The 14,494-nt window shown below is 47.9% G+C and overlaps 1 protein-coding gene across 5 annotated transcripts in view; it reads right to left on the bottom strand.

The window, feature by feature from the left end:
• Positions 1-6,531: 6,531 nt before the first annotated feature.
• The window catches only part of LOC100223706 (uncharacterized), a 45,513-nt gene continuing 37,550 nt past the window's right edge, over positions 6,532-14,494 (bottom strand). For all 5 annotated transcript variants that reach the window (XM_030277169.4, XM_072932012.1, XM_030277165.4 and 2 more), the window contains 5 exons: positions 12,018-12,192; positions 11,087-11,291; positions 10,047-10,669; positions 9,049-9,194; positions 6,532-8,220 (listed from right to left, as the gene is read on the bottom strand). In XM_030277169.4, coding sequence (XP_030133029.4) covers positions 7,425-8,220; positions 9,049-9,194; positions 10,047-10,669; positions 11,087-11,291; positions 12,018-12,192 — 1,945 coding nt within the window. In that variant the 3' untranslated portion in view covers positions 6,532-7,424. The remainder of the gene's footprint in view (positions 8,221-9,048; positions 9,195-10,046; positions 10,670-11,086; positions 11,292-12,017; positions 12,193-14,494) is intronic.

Raw genomic sequence — 14,494 nt, 5'->3', positions numbered from 1 at the left:
AAAAGCATCTCATAATCTTTCATGTTTGTCCTCATCCTTTGTATCTTATGTCTCTTAACATGGGGAGATGGCAATATCCCCCTTTCACAGCTGAAGAAAATGAGGGTGTAACTTCCTGACCCTGTGGCAATGTAACAGCTTTCAAAGTATTTCTTTGTTCTTGCCCTGTGCCAGTGTTTGCTCATTTCTCAACTTAACTGCTGTGGCAGTGGGAGGAAGGAAGGAGCTTAAGCCAATTTTACTGCCCAAACCAGAGATGGGGGGTGAACCAACACCCTAAGGCTGTGCAGACACAGCTGTGCACTTCAAGGTCACACAGGAAATTTGTGGGAGCAGGAGAATAGAGAAGGGTTACCTGAGCATCAGTTTGGTGTGTCTTATGACTCCTGGCATGTGGGACTGGGATGTGAGGCCATGTGTTGGGGCAGCTGCTGGTTAAGGCTTTGTGCTGACTGTCCCAGGTGCTCCAGTTGCCTTTGGTCATGGAGCAGGTCTGCTTAGGCAGTGCATTAGGCAGTGAACAGCCTAATGCAGCTGTTCACTAGATCCCACATCTGCCAGCTCTTGCTGGTGGGTTCTGAGAGCTGGTGGAGATGAAGCAATGCTGTGCCACAGGTGCCAGTGTGGGAGGGACAACTGGAAGAGCAAGGTTCTTAGGGCTTACAGAGGTGCAAGGTGTGGGATCCTTCTGTCTAAAGCTCTGTGAAGAGCAAGTGCCCAAGAAAGAGATACTCAGTGTTGTGTTTTTGGAGGGTGTTGAGCAAACTGCTTGTTTTTCCTTTTCTAAGTCTTGGGAGAGCCTAGCATCATCCTCTGGAAAAGCACTGTTAGCAAGAGCCAGGCTACACAGCTCATTCCCAGTGTGGGTCTGGAGAAGGGAAAAGCACTAACTTTCTCCCTAGGCAGCAGCAGGGGAAGATGGGGATGCCTTTGTAGCTTTCTCTGCGCTGCAGTAGCCTGTAGGACCTTGTGAGCTTTGCAAGGAACCTGCACATTTCTCTGATCCTAATTGGTAAGTTATGTTCCTGTCCCAGAGCTGGGAGTAGAGGGAAGAAGGGAAAACCCAGAAGGACTTGAGTAGGGAAGGGGGAGCAGGGAATGGCAGTGGACTGCAGGAGCTTGATGGCTCACGGTGAATCAGGTGCACTTGAACTCTAAGCAGTTGGTACAGTTTGGACTGCGCAGCGTGTGCTGGCAGCTGGGAGGGGAGTGAGTCAGTGCAGGAGCACTGGAGAGTCTGACTCAACACCCAGCACGGCTGTTCCCTGAGCCACTTCAGCCTCAAGTGTGTTCCTGGGAGCGCTCTCTTGGATCATCTTCGTATTCACTAATTTGTTTGTTTGGATTTTTCTTGATGTCATTTCGTTGTGTTTTCTTTATTTCAGTAAAAAGGGTACTTAAATAGTTGATTAATGGCTCTTTATTTCTAGTCCTGCCTGTTGAAGGCCAGCAAATCAATGAAAGTGCTGACCTGAAACAGTTCAGGAAGCGGGGGTGAGCAGGATGCACAACAGACCTTGGGGCTGGCTCTTGAACTGGGCTCTGCCTGCTGGAATTGATTAACTGCAGCCAGCTCAGCCACCTCTTTAAACTGGCACTTGTCAGAGGACACATTATCACCTCCAGGCTGCCCTTTCCTGGTGCCAGCAAACATCCTTGTGCAGTGAGCTGGATCAAGGAACTGATTTAGGTGAAACAATCTTTATTTTTTAGCAGTGTTTGCTCCTGACCTGGTGCATCACACAGTCCCCCCTCCATGCTGTTCCAGTGTGTTGGAAGGAGGCTTCTTCCTCTCCCTGCAGTGCCAGCTTTCAGTATTCTCTTGAGCTGTAACACTGTGTGGTAAATGGTTTTTCTCACCATAATTCAACTGCTTCCCGTTTTGAGAGGATTGCCAAGGATTTTCTCTCTGAACAAATAATTTGCCTTCATTTCACTGCAAAGTGAGTGAGCTGCAGAGCCTCACCCAGGTTTGTCAGCCAGCAAGGTCATTACGCACCAAGGCAATTAAGGGGAGCAGAAAATGAACACGGGTGATGCTGGGGGTCTGTGTGTGGATCCTGACCTGTCACCCATCCACAGTCCATCTTCTCTAATTCAACTACTGTCACAGGATGCAGCTCTAGTAAAGAGAGCTGCACTTGGATGCATGGCTGCAGCTCTACTAAAGAGTGTAGGGGTTGTTCAGTCTTCTCCCTGCTGAATTCATGGAGTGCTGTAAAATGAGTGGATTTCAAAAGGAAGACTCCGATCCGTTTTGTATCTCCTGTCTGTGTGTTGTGGGTCAGGCATGAATTAGGTAAGATGGATATCTCCTTGCAGGCTTCATTGCCTGCTTATTGTCACTTCGAACTGGCACTTCGGGTTTGCATTGGTTGGTCAGCACTGGGGGCTTGCCCTGCCCAAGGAGAACATGGCTGTTTGAAAACCAGCCCTTTCTTGAAAGGAATACACTCCTTGTCTGAGTGCTTGTTCACCTGCACATTCATACTCTGGGTGTACAAACACCTATCCTGGGGAAAATGTAAGTGTCTGAGCTCTGCAAGGTGCTCTGCTCTCCTGGAAGTCTTCCCAGGGATGTGCCTCTGGCACTGCAAGGGAAACTCCTGTCCTAGGAGAGAAGAGTTCAAACGACCTGGGCCTCCACTGCAAACAAATCCTTTGCCCGATTCCATGCAGAGAACCTTCCCTGAGAGGGCTGTTTGCAGGCTGGGTCTTCTCAATTGCAGCTGAGATCATTTCTCAGGGATGCAAAGCCTGTACTGGTGGAGATCACACTGGGGCAGGATTTGAGCTGGAAAGTTGGAAATTATTATGTTAATTCTTGCTACTGGACCTAGAGCCTAATGCTATCAATGCTACTCTTTCCAGCTGTGTAACTGCTCCCAGTCAAGCCTGGCACAGACCAGTGCTGGAGGATGCTCTGCCTGTGTTCTTATTGCCCCAAAGTGTTGTTCCATCTCTGCTGAAGAACAGGAGATCTCTTCCTATCACTCAACCTTTCCATCATGTTGTAGAAAGGTTTCCCTTAGGGGATCACCTTCAGCTTCCCAGGGGAGGTGTATTTTTGTCTAATGAGTGCCCTTAGGGTTTGCCTGGGGTTTTTTTGACTGTACAGTGTTACTGTAAAAACTTCCTTTTTTCTTGATTGCTTGTATCTGTGTCTGGTCAGACTGCTCCTCTGCAGCAGTATGTGACAAATAAGGCAGTTCCTTCATCTGCCTGATAAGTAAGACATTTTGTTCCTTCATACTCCACTGTAGTGACAGGTCACTCAATGACAGAGAGAGCTTTGAATATTTATCTTATCTCTGGGACGACAGTTTCCTCTGTTGCTTTCAGTTCCAGGTTTTTCCAGTTTCAAGTCAGAGAATGTTAGCCTAGTTCCAGCTAAATCTTACCCAGTTCCCCAGCACACACTTAAGAGGAGACATCACAAAACAAGAGTTACTACAGCTGCCTCATCCATAAGCCCTGAAGGGATCTTTGACATGGTGTTAGAAGATTTAAACTTTTTTCCCTTAGAACATTCAGGGACAAGAAGACTGCAAGATTCACCAGGATCTCCTGCTGGAGGAAAAAAAAATATTTCTGGGACTTCTGTTGTATTATAAATTCCTATGCAGCAAAGCCAGGAGAGCTGAGATGATCTCAGAGCTTTTTTCAGGATTTGGGGTATGCTGAGGTCAATCTCAGTCTCCAGTGACAACTCCTTGCTGCCAGATCAAAGCTGGTTTTCCCTCTCAGATATGTTGTTGCTCAAATAGTGGAGACCCACACTGAGCACCCCTTCCCCATCTGCACTTCCTTTATTGACAACCAGGAAAGTACGAGGACACCATAAAGGAGAGGATCTCTATTCACTAAAGCAGAAGTCTCTGCCCTCTGTAGTATTTGCTCTTCATCTCCATGTGTTTTCTTCAGGCTTTCCCACCCAGCCTTGTGACTCATAAAGTAGCTATTCCTTCTTTCTTTGGGACCTGAGCTCATAGAGGGCTCTTAGTCCAGTGTTTTGTTGTCTTGTGTGTCTGCCTTCAGAACTCAAAACTACATGGACTCTAAAAATAAAGACTGTCTTTTGTTGTTTTCTTGGTAAGTGAACAGTAAAGCTTATACAAAATTCTTTTTAAAGGTCATTTATGAGTTCTGGTAAATCAAGGGAGTAACCAACTTTTTCTTTTTTCCGCCTGACAAGGAGTACTTCCAGAAAGGTCTGCTTGTATTACTTCGATAAGTTCAGTGGGCAGGAGTCTTGAAAAGTAATCTTAGTATTGTCAGTCATGACAATGAAAGGCATAAAAATATTACAGAGACCTAGGACGGCAGCTTGGAACAAATAATTGCTTTCTTGGCTTGGAGATAGCCCTGTTCCAAGTACCCGAGGTTATAATAGCATTTTGTCAGTTTGTTAATCAGAAATGGAAAAATACAGCACGACTAATCTCCATGGCTGCCAAGTAAGATGTGTACATGTGATACTGAAAGGCCTGGAACTTCCCAGGAGAGGGATCATCTAGTTCAGAAGGGTGCCTGAGGATTATGGAAATCTACTGCCTTGTCAGTGTAGTGACACTCTTGCCCTTCCTGTGCTGCCTCACCCCACACCACAGGCAACTCACAGGATTGTTTCCTGCTCATGTCCCCTTTCAACACCTGTAATTTACAGGCAGGTGAGCAGCTGCACACACCAGGTACATAAAAGCAGCTGGAAGTGTGTTGGAAGCACAACCTCTGTCCAGTCTGACAGGTGCAGCAATCCCATTGTCGCTTCCCGTAGCTGTCCCAGATCAAAGGGCTTGCACTTACTGTTCTTGGCCACAGGTTCTTTAGAACAGGGCTACAGCACCAAGTACACGTTCTGCTCATAACTCAATACCCGGTGATTATTCATGCACCTTCTTCTGGGGAGAGATTGGTTCAGAGGAAACAGGCCATGATTACAGGAGCCTGGCAGGCAGGTGCTTCCTGTGATACCTAGAAAAACCCTGACTCTGACAAATTGAACAATCAGCCAAACATAAGATTGATGCTAAATATCAGATCTTTTACATACTTATTGTTCTCTAACCTTTTTGAACCGCCAGGCTGGCTGAAGGTATCTTGATTTAAAGATAGGACTGTACAAACGGTCCACTAGTGGTTTCGAGCATGAATTGAGGTGGAAAAAAATCACTGTGCTGGAAAGTAATTGAAAACTTTCCAGCAAGCAGCAGTTTTGTGGCTGGGAAAGCCACTCACTGTTTGGATAAATTGGACTATTACTGTACTTATGCCTTCTCTTGTCAGAGGTGCCCCAGAGAAATGAAGAGAAGGTGGCGGTACCATTGTGGTTTTGGGAGAGAAGACAAAGGTGCTACAAGCTGTTGCTTTTTGCATGTGAGGTGAATGGGGCTTGAAGGCTCATAAATGAGATCTGTCACTACAGCATAAGAGAAATCTTCCTCTAGCAGCTGCTCTGCTCAGGCATCTGTCTCTGTGAAAAACAAATGGCAAACTTTTGGGGGAACAGTTTATTGTCTAGTGATTAGAAAGAGCTGGAGGGAATTCCAGCTCACCTGAGGCTGCTGCCCTGACAATCACTCTGACAGCTATTGCTCGCTACAGAGCTCAGCTGTGTGCAGCTACGCTCATGTCTTGGGAACCCTCCAGATTATGCAAATCTTCCAATTTCCTCAAGGACAAGATGCAGCACTAAAATGCTGGATGGTGGAGAACAAGAGAAGGTACAGCCAGTAGGCACACATCAGTGGTGTCTGCTGCAGTGCCTGGAGCAGTGCAACGAGCCCTGGCTGCTGTAGCCAGAGGACAAAGCACTGGGCAACAGTTTGAGGCTTGCTCAGATGCTGGGTCAGTGGTGACTTTACAAGACTAGGGCTACCTTTCCAAAGATGTCTTCTGTCTGCCTTCATTGGTGACCTTTGATACTGGTTGACCTCTGGAGAAATACATAAATGTGCTTGTGTGAATCCTCCTGTGAAATAAATGCCTGTAACAAAAATATTTTGTTGGTAGTGAATAATACTGATTGGCGTTGTCTTTACCCTGTGGGCCTAAAAGAACATTTACAGGCTGTCCTCCCAGATCCATGGACCAAAATTTAGGCTCCTTTAGTTTAGCCTCCAGGCTGAAATCTGGCCTTTGCTGTGTAAGTCACAGCATGACATTTTGCAAAGCAGCGGTCAGTGTTAATGTCAGGCTGAAAAGGTTAAGCCCTGTTTGCTTTTTTTACCATTGTTCAGCTTCGAGTCATTCCCCTGCTGAACAACTGAGAGAGGCTAGACCTTATGGGGCAGTTATTTGTGGCTTCAGTTTTGGCTCCAGAGCAAAAGGGTTTGTGCCAATCTGTTATTGTCTAGTGAGAATCTGAGTAGCAGGTTTGTACCATTCACCCACCCCTATTTGGAGTAGCCCTGAATTCTGTTCAGGGATCCTCAGAGCAGATGTAGGTACATTGCTCATCTGAATGCCACCCATACGAAGTGAAACACATACTCCATAATACAAATATGAAAAAATATCCACTTAAAGTAATTAAAACATAATTATTAAAACATTTTATGTTACTCTACAGTACAATGTAAATTGTTCCTTTCAATTAAAATTTGAGATACACTAGATTACATAATTTAAATAATTGCAAACTCTTAAATTCACTCTCAGTGGTAGCAGAGCTGTATTTACATATACTTCTGAGATCTTTCAGATGCAGCATTATGTTCCAGTCCCTAAGTCAGTTAAATAATAGACTCTTGCTGGGAGTGCGCTGCTCTTCTACAGGTTTTACACATATGTGGGGTTTATGTATTTGCTCTTTTTTTTTAATCCTTTTTTTTTTTTTTCTTTGCTGTGTGCATGCAGCTGAATCTGAGCAAATTGATACCTACTTGATTTGGATTAAAGATGAAAGGCCTTTCTTTTTAAACAAGTGTTTTGACTGAATATACAGAGGTGAATAATGAAACACAGTCCTTAGGAGTTGTGGTGGAAAACAATTTTTTCCAGCTTTCATCCTCTGTTGCATAATACTGCACCTAATTTTGCTGAATACCTGGACTTTACCTAATGTTGATGAAATAGTCAATGGTGGAAACCTCTCTCATTGTCAAGACTGGCTTTCAACACGATCCATGCAATGGCAAGCATCATACATCATTCTCCTGCAGTGCAACATTAACAAGTTAAATTATTATCCTTCGGTGATCTCCTCGAGTGGAGCCCATCTCTGTATGTACATGAGCCTCAAACTATTTTGAGTCCAGAGGCTGGAGCTCAGCACCAGGCTGTGGCATTTGCTTCCAGTGCTAGTAAGAGTCTTTGGGGATCAGGCTCTTCCCTGTGCTGTCCATGGAGCAAGTTCAGGTCAGTGGGGCTCTTGATGGTCTGTGCAGGCATCACTGGTCAAGCCAAGCCTGCCCATGCAGGACTCAGGGCCTGGTGTGAGGAGTGCTGATCATGATGTTGGGCAGCGCGTTCCGCCGCTTCTTCCAGGAGCCCAGCTCCCTGGAGTAGCGCCTGATCTGCCTGAACCAGTGGTGAGTCCGTGCCCGGTCGCTGTCCCGGAACACAAACGCCTCCCGCCTGATCTCAATGAGCTCGAAGGTGTCATCGCAGTCGGGATCAGTGGAGACGATGCAATTACTCAGCCTCAAGGGCTCCCTGAGCAAATGGAACTTCCCGTTATTTTTGTCTCTGATGAGTACCAGCACTGCGTCCTTCACAGGCCCTGGCTCAGCTGATTCCAGGCTGGACTCAGACACACGCTTCATGTTCACCAGGAGGAGGACCTGCATGTTCTGGAACTTCAAGGTCTTGCTGCCCTTCTTCACCCACTGGCCATCGGGGGGCTGGGCCAGCTGCAGAGACCCCTCCATCACAAACCGCGTTTCCTCCCGCAGCCAACCCACAGTTTTGAGGGCAGTTTCTCTCATCTCAATGTTGATGACTTCCCTCTTCTTCTTGCTGTCCTGGCGAAAGGATCGGAGGGTCCATGTGTTCCCCTCCTGCTTGGTTTTCATGTTGATATGCTCCAGGTGGGACTCGATGCGGCTCTTGGCCTCCCGCAGGCTGCCGTGGTCTGGGTGGTACTCGGTGGTGGCCTTGATGATTCTGCTGAGCAGCAGGGGGTACTTGGTGACCCTTTGCAAAGGGGCCATCAGGAAGGACCTCAAGTTCATCCGCCGCAGTGCTGTGTTGTCATTCTGGGAGACATTGAGGAATATTCTGCAGGGATTCAAGAAGACAGGATGAAATGCTGGTTGTTCTGCTAGCAGATGCTGCAATCCTATATGCAAATGAACAGCGTGGTGCTGACAGCTGCTGGGCACTGCAGCCCCCTCATTTTTAGCAACCTTGTGAATTCTGTCTTATTAAAGACTAACAACCATTTCTGCAGCTGTGCTCAGCTGCAGAATCCTGATGAGGTGCCTGGGACACTTGCACATAACATCCTAACAGTGTTCTATTAAATCATAAAATAGCAAGGGTGTGATCTTTCTCTGGTACCTACTGACGTAAACATGAGGCAGACACATCAGTTTATATCAGATTGCATTAACTTGTAATGCCTTTCATCATTAGATTACAAAGCGTATTAAACAAGAATTTGGCTGAGCAGTGGAAAGAGAAATTACTTGCCTGACATTGCCCAATAGACTAAGGCTAGGAATGGGAACTAAATTCCAGTCATGGGTGCCATGAAGTGGCTTTCTGCCACTTCAGTGGAAATCCAACCTGGGCTCCAGCACAGGGACTGAGAGTTGATCTCAGCTGAGTGTTATTTGGTGACAGTTCAGTGCAGTGGTCACTGGGCATATACTGCTAGCACAAAACAGAGTACAGCTGGGGACCAACTGGTTGATACCAGTGGAGATACCAAGGATTGAATATTTTTTGAGAATAAATGACTGTCCCCACCCCAAGAGGGAGCAGTGATAACTGAAGAACACTAGCATCAGACTTTGATCTAGATGGGCTGACAAAGGCTGCACCCTCAGCCTGCTGCCTTTCTGTCCCCAAAACTTGGATGAATATGCTCATCCCCTTTCTCACCTGAGCAACTCCTTCTCCTTCTCCAGAGCGTTGAGCATATTCACAGAGGAGGACTGCTGAAGACAGTATGTCTGAAAGGCTGGCAGCATGTTCACAAATTCCAGGAATATTTCTCCGATGCACACGGTCATCAGGTCATCGTCCCCCTGCAAGTATACAATAGGGCCCTGCTCAGTTAGCTCAGGAGAGGCACAGCCACGGGGCCTGCCTTCAGTCCTATCAGCATCAACTGCTGCAGGATCAGCTGAGCACCAGACCAAAGGTGGAGCTGGGCTCACCCTTCCCAGTCAAAAGGGGGGAGTCAGTGCCTGGGAAGGGCAAGGAAAGCTGGTCTAACTGCTTGCTCTTCCACATGCAAAGAGCTGTCTGCTCTCCTCTCATCAGAGCAAGGGCTTGAAGGCCAGACTGAGCTTCTTAGTCATAAGGGTGTATTGTGCCATGCTGGTGGGGCAGGAAAGCTTGTTATGCAAGGCAGGGTGCATCAGTAGAAGTGGCCATACACAGCTGTAGAACAGGGAGCAGCCTGCACTGCCTGGCCCCACAGGCAGCCTAGAGCCAAGCTGCAGTAAACTGTAAGCCAAGGCAAACAAAGCCAAGCCAGCATGAAGCCACCCAGCTCAGGGCTGGAAGAGCACAGCCTGAGAGACAGAGCAAGCTGAGCTCTGTGCCCCCACGGTCACATTCTTACCAGCATCCAGGCCAACTGGCCTAAAACTAACTTTGATAATGGGACCACTAAACTATTAATGGGATAAATGAGCAAGACTGATGATGTCAGTGGCATCACCACAGCACAGTGAGTCCAACAGCCATGACCTGGCACAGAGCTCCTGATAACAGAATAGCTAAGAGAGCAAGGGACTAGATAGCTGATAGCTGACCATAACCCAGGAGTCCTGCCTCCTGTTCCTCTGCTCCACCTATGCTGCCCCCCTAATACAAAACTTATTCCAGTCTGCCCAGTCCAGCCCCTTTAGAGGGCAGAGGCAGCATCATACCTGATCAAAGGCCTGATCAATCTCTTCTTGAAGTATCTCCAGGAAATTCTCATTGAGGTCAATGAGCTCCTGGATGTTGCTGAAGATGCCCTGGAGCTGCTCCTGGCTCAGCAGCCCAGCTGCCTGCATGGGGAGGTAGAACTCCTCTTTGATGATGCGCAGGTCCTCTCCATAGCTGGCCTCCGTGTTGACAAACTCCAGCACAGATTCCTTGCGCTCCGTCCTGCGCTTGCGGCACTTCTCGCAGAGATCAGCCCGCCTCTGGTTGCAGTTCTGAACATCTGTCTCCACCGGGAGGTCCCTTTCTCCACAGTCGGTGCAGGGACGGTGGGCTTCCCAGGCCTGCAGGGAGCTCAGTGTCTCAGATGCCCTGTTCCTCCACTTCCTGGCTGGCATCTGGCCAATGCCACTATCTGCCCTCTCCACATCCGCTGGCTTGGTCCGGGTGGCCGCAGTGGGATCCAGGTCATCCCGGGCATCGTTCACACCAACAATCCCGCTGTCCGTGCTCAGACTGCTGACGTTGCTCCAGTGACGTCTGGAGCGGAGGGAGCCCCGTGGGGTGCGTCGGGTCTCATCAAAGCTGCCACCATGGCCAAGGTTGGCTTTTGCCACCACTGGACCTGAGAACAGACACAAATCGTTACAGGCACTGCCAACTGCACAGAGCTCACCTGAGGAACTCGTGCTGGCACAGGCATGAATGGCAGGAACCCCGCAGGGACAGGCTGGCTCTGGTGAAGCAGGACTGTGAGCTGTCTCCTGTTTTGCTGCTGAGACTGGTGGGAGTCAGAAGTAAACAGCTCCCAGGTGAAGTCTGGGATCTGTTATCTCTGCCCATACCTGTGAACTCATTTGGGCTGCCTCCTCCCCTGCCACCTACCAGTCAGGGACAGAGCAGAGAATATCCTGATTTCCTGCACACCTGGGTACAACCCAGGACGCTTCCCTCCCCTAGTTTATAGAGTTACTCCACATTTACAGCAGCACAGCAGGGTGCAGCATCTGGCCCATAAGCCCTGAGTGTGCAGTGTGTGTACCACAGTCTCGCTCCTGCCGGCGCTTCTGTGCGTGCTGCCGCGCCGCAGCCGCGATCTTCAGCTCCAGCTGCTTCCTCTTCACCGAGTCTGCTGGCATCGGGTCACTGAAGTGCGGCCGCAGGCGGCACTCCCGCTGGGCCTTGGCACCATCCGTGCTCTCATGCACGATGTCGGAGCTGGATCGGCGACAGGCAGGACTGGGGGTCTGCAAGAAAGGCAAGAAAGGGTTTGGAGCAAGGCTGAGGTCAAAGCAGCACCTGGTTTTGCAGACACTGAACTTCAGTTGCCAAAGGAGGGAAAAGGAAACTCATCAGTAATGGGATGGCAAATGTAGCTCTGCTACTTGATGATTAAGAAATCTGTCCCCCTGAGTCCCTCTGTCTTGCTCAGCCCTAACAAGTAAGGACCCCTCTCCCTCTCAGAGCTATGCAACAGCTCTGAGTACAGCAGCTCTGAGGTGGTTGGATCATGGCTGTCAAATAACCATGAATAAGTCAACAGCACAGCCCTGGCTGTGTGTGCTCAGCGACCTGAGTTCACTTGCAGCTGCTCTGTGAAGGTTTCAGCATTGCAGAGCCAGGACGTTCAGCCTCCGTGCCCCACCTGCACCAGCAGCTTGTCCAAGGGGGCACTAGGAGGGAATCTGTCTGAACCCCAGACACACTGGAAGTCATGAAGGGGTTATTGCTGAACTCCCTGCATCCCTGCATGAAATGCAGCAGCACATAGGCAGAGGCAAAAAACTCACTCCTGTTTTACTGAGTGTAATAAAAAAGCTTCTAATGCTTCTAACAGCATTTAATCACTCAAAGGAGTTTCCCAGATTGCCATCTCCCCGCCTGCCCATTCCTACAATGAAGGGATCCTTCAGAGCTTCTAACAAGGGAAAAATCCTAAAGACATGCATGAGAGGGGAATTCCTCTCCCTTACATTCCCTGCAGGTGGAGTGTCACTGGATGTCTCATTGCTTGGCTTGTCCTCCCAGGTCTCTGTTGCCATGGACATCGCTGTGGGCTGCTGGCTGTCCTCCAGAGGTGGGAGATCAGCTTCCCTCAGATCACACCGCCCCTTGGAGGGGGATTTGGCAGCAGTCTCGGCATTGCAGCTGCAAGAGAAGAAGCAGACTCCACTGAACATCATGGATGCAGTTCTCCTGCCATTCCTGACACAGATGAGACTGAGCAGAGAGCCCAGATCTGCAACAGTTCAGGAAAAGTGCAGGCAGGGATCGTGACTGGTCAGCATGGATGGCTGTGCTTGTGTTTCAGAGGCTCTAAGCACTGCTCAGTTAAGACATTGCAAATTGGCTAACTGCACTTGTGCCAACATCAGTCTGGGTTATCAAGTCTCTGTTCACAGGGCATTTTTGTGTCTGTAAAACATGAGGTGCTCCATGGGGACCAGAAACACTCCTTTCTAAGTAGGCCACATCCATATTTGCTGCTATTTAAGGAAATACTGCCAACACAGAAACCATATTGCTCATCTGGAAGAAAATCACCTGCTATAAACCATAATACTTTGAAGGGATTAGAGGATTTAAGGAGTATTCCATCTGTTTTTCATCTCATATGATCCCAAGCCCACTGAAGTCACTGGAAAGATACTATCTGTTTTCAGTGAACTCATGATCAGGCCTTTTGGTGCACTTGAGACCTGAAAAGCCTGGCAGTGTGTGTTGCTCTCACTTGGCAGTTCTGATGCCCTCATTCACGGCTGCCCGGTGCCAACAAGGGCCTGGCCTGGCTGATACAGGCAGCCTGTCCAACCCCATGTTCCCCCCTCTGTAGACAGCATCACTCCCCAGACAGACACAGTCTGGTGCAAAACCACTGACTTGACAGAGTAGTTGACAGGCTGTTGTTTGTGATACTATTTGTGATATATTTTTTTTAACAGGCTCTCTAACATATCTTATTTCCATGCATAATGAAGCCTGTTGGGAAGAATATTTTTTTTTTTTTTGGGTTTACTTTATTTTTATGGACTTGGATTCCTTTAAAAAGGAAGGTTGTGAGGACTGAATATGGATGCTTATATATACAGGAAGCCAGTGTCTGGAACATATTTCAGGTTCTGCATGTATTTTATGCTTAACAAAAATCTCCTATGAGAAAAATTTGCTTCTTCTTAAAGGCTTCACTTGTGAACTTATGCTGGTAGGTCACACTGCTAATGTGCAATTCCAACAGTGTCAACTACCAGCAAACACATGAGACAGATGGGCATTCTCCTTGCAGTGAATGACAGTTGGCTCCAATAACACACCATCAGCCAATACTTAAATGACTGAAGAGGGAACAAATCTCCCAGAACACAAACTGGCTCTCTTGTCAGGCCAGAAAAGTTGGTTTGCATCTCTTCAGCCGATGCTTTTTCATCTTCCTCCATTTATGTTTCCAGATCCCTGCTGACACAACCAGTTAAAAAGAGTTTAACTATGGCTATGTGACAATGGCAAAAGTGCCAACAGCAGGCTCCTGGCATTTGCTTTTTGCTGTCCCCCTCCAGGTCTCTATTCTCCAGCCTGTAGAAAGGGGATACCAACATCACTGCTGGCACAGAGCACTCTGTGGCACTTATAAGGCAGCAGTAAGAGCAGCACAGGCACACAGCAAGGCTGCAGCCCCCAATGGTACTGGCCTGGCCTGGTCTGGCTTGAGAGGTTTCTGTCTTTTTCCTCCCTCCTGTCCCCAGCCATGCTTGAGGTACTCCTTCTCAGGTATGTGTAACTGTCTGTGTGGCCATGATCTAAAATAATGAAATTATATGGGCTTAAAGCCCCTCCCTCATGTATTCTCAGACAGATCATTTCATTGGTGATTCATGGAGTTGTGTAAAGTATGAATAGATCAGCTGGGCAAACCCATGGGAGGGAAGGCACAGGTTAAGGAGCAAGAAAACTCTTGAAGAGAATGGGCCACTGCCAAAAATGACTCTTTCCAAAAACTGCTCTTGCTCAAACAGCTCCTGGTTAAATAACACAGAAAAAAGACCGTGCTGGGGCACAGAGAGGCAATGGGATGAACCCACGGTTAGTAGCAAAGCTCGTAATTGGAATATTATCTTCTTGATCACATCAGCTCCCACTATACAGAACATACTCTCATGAGATATGCTGAACGTTCATTTGTCATTTTCAGTGCTTCAAGATCATCCACTTAAATATGGGAAACACTCCAGAGTATTGCTGCTCCTCTAAGTGAAGCTGACAGCAACTCTCTGCTGATAGGGTCTACAGACCAGATGCCACCACTTATTGTGGTTTCCATAGCCCAAAAGGAATATTTTTTAAAAAATCTCCAGACGTCATCTTCAATGGGAATAAGAGCCAGTATTACCCAGAGAGATGAGCTAAGGAAACATGACTGAAGATTGAGAAATTCAACCCGCCTCATAGCTGGTCA

The sequence above is a fragment of the Taeniopygia guttata genome, chromosome 7, assembly GCF_048771995.1.
Source record: "Taeniopygia guttata chromosome 7, bTaeGut7.mat, whole genome shotgun sequence".
Taxonomy (NCBI): Eukaryota; Metazoa; Chordata; class Aves; order Passeriformes; family Estrildidae; genus Taeniopygia; species Taeniopygia guttata.
The sequence above is the reverse complement of the archived record's forward strand: the minus strand, read 5'-3'. Positions and strand labels throughout refer to the sequence as shown.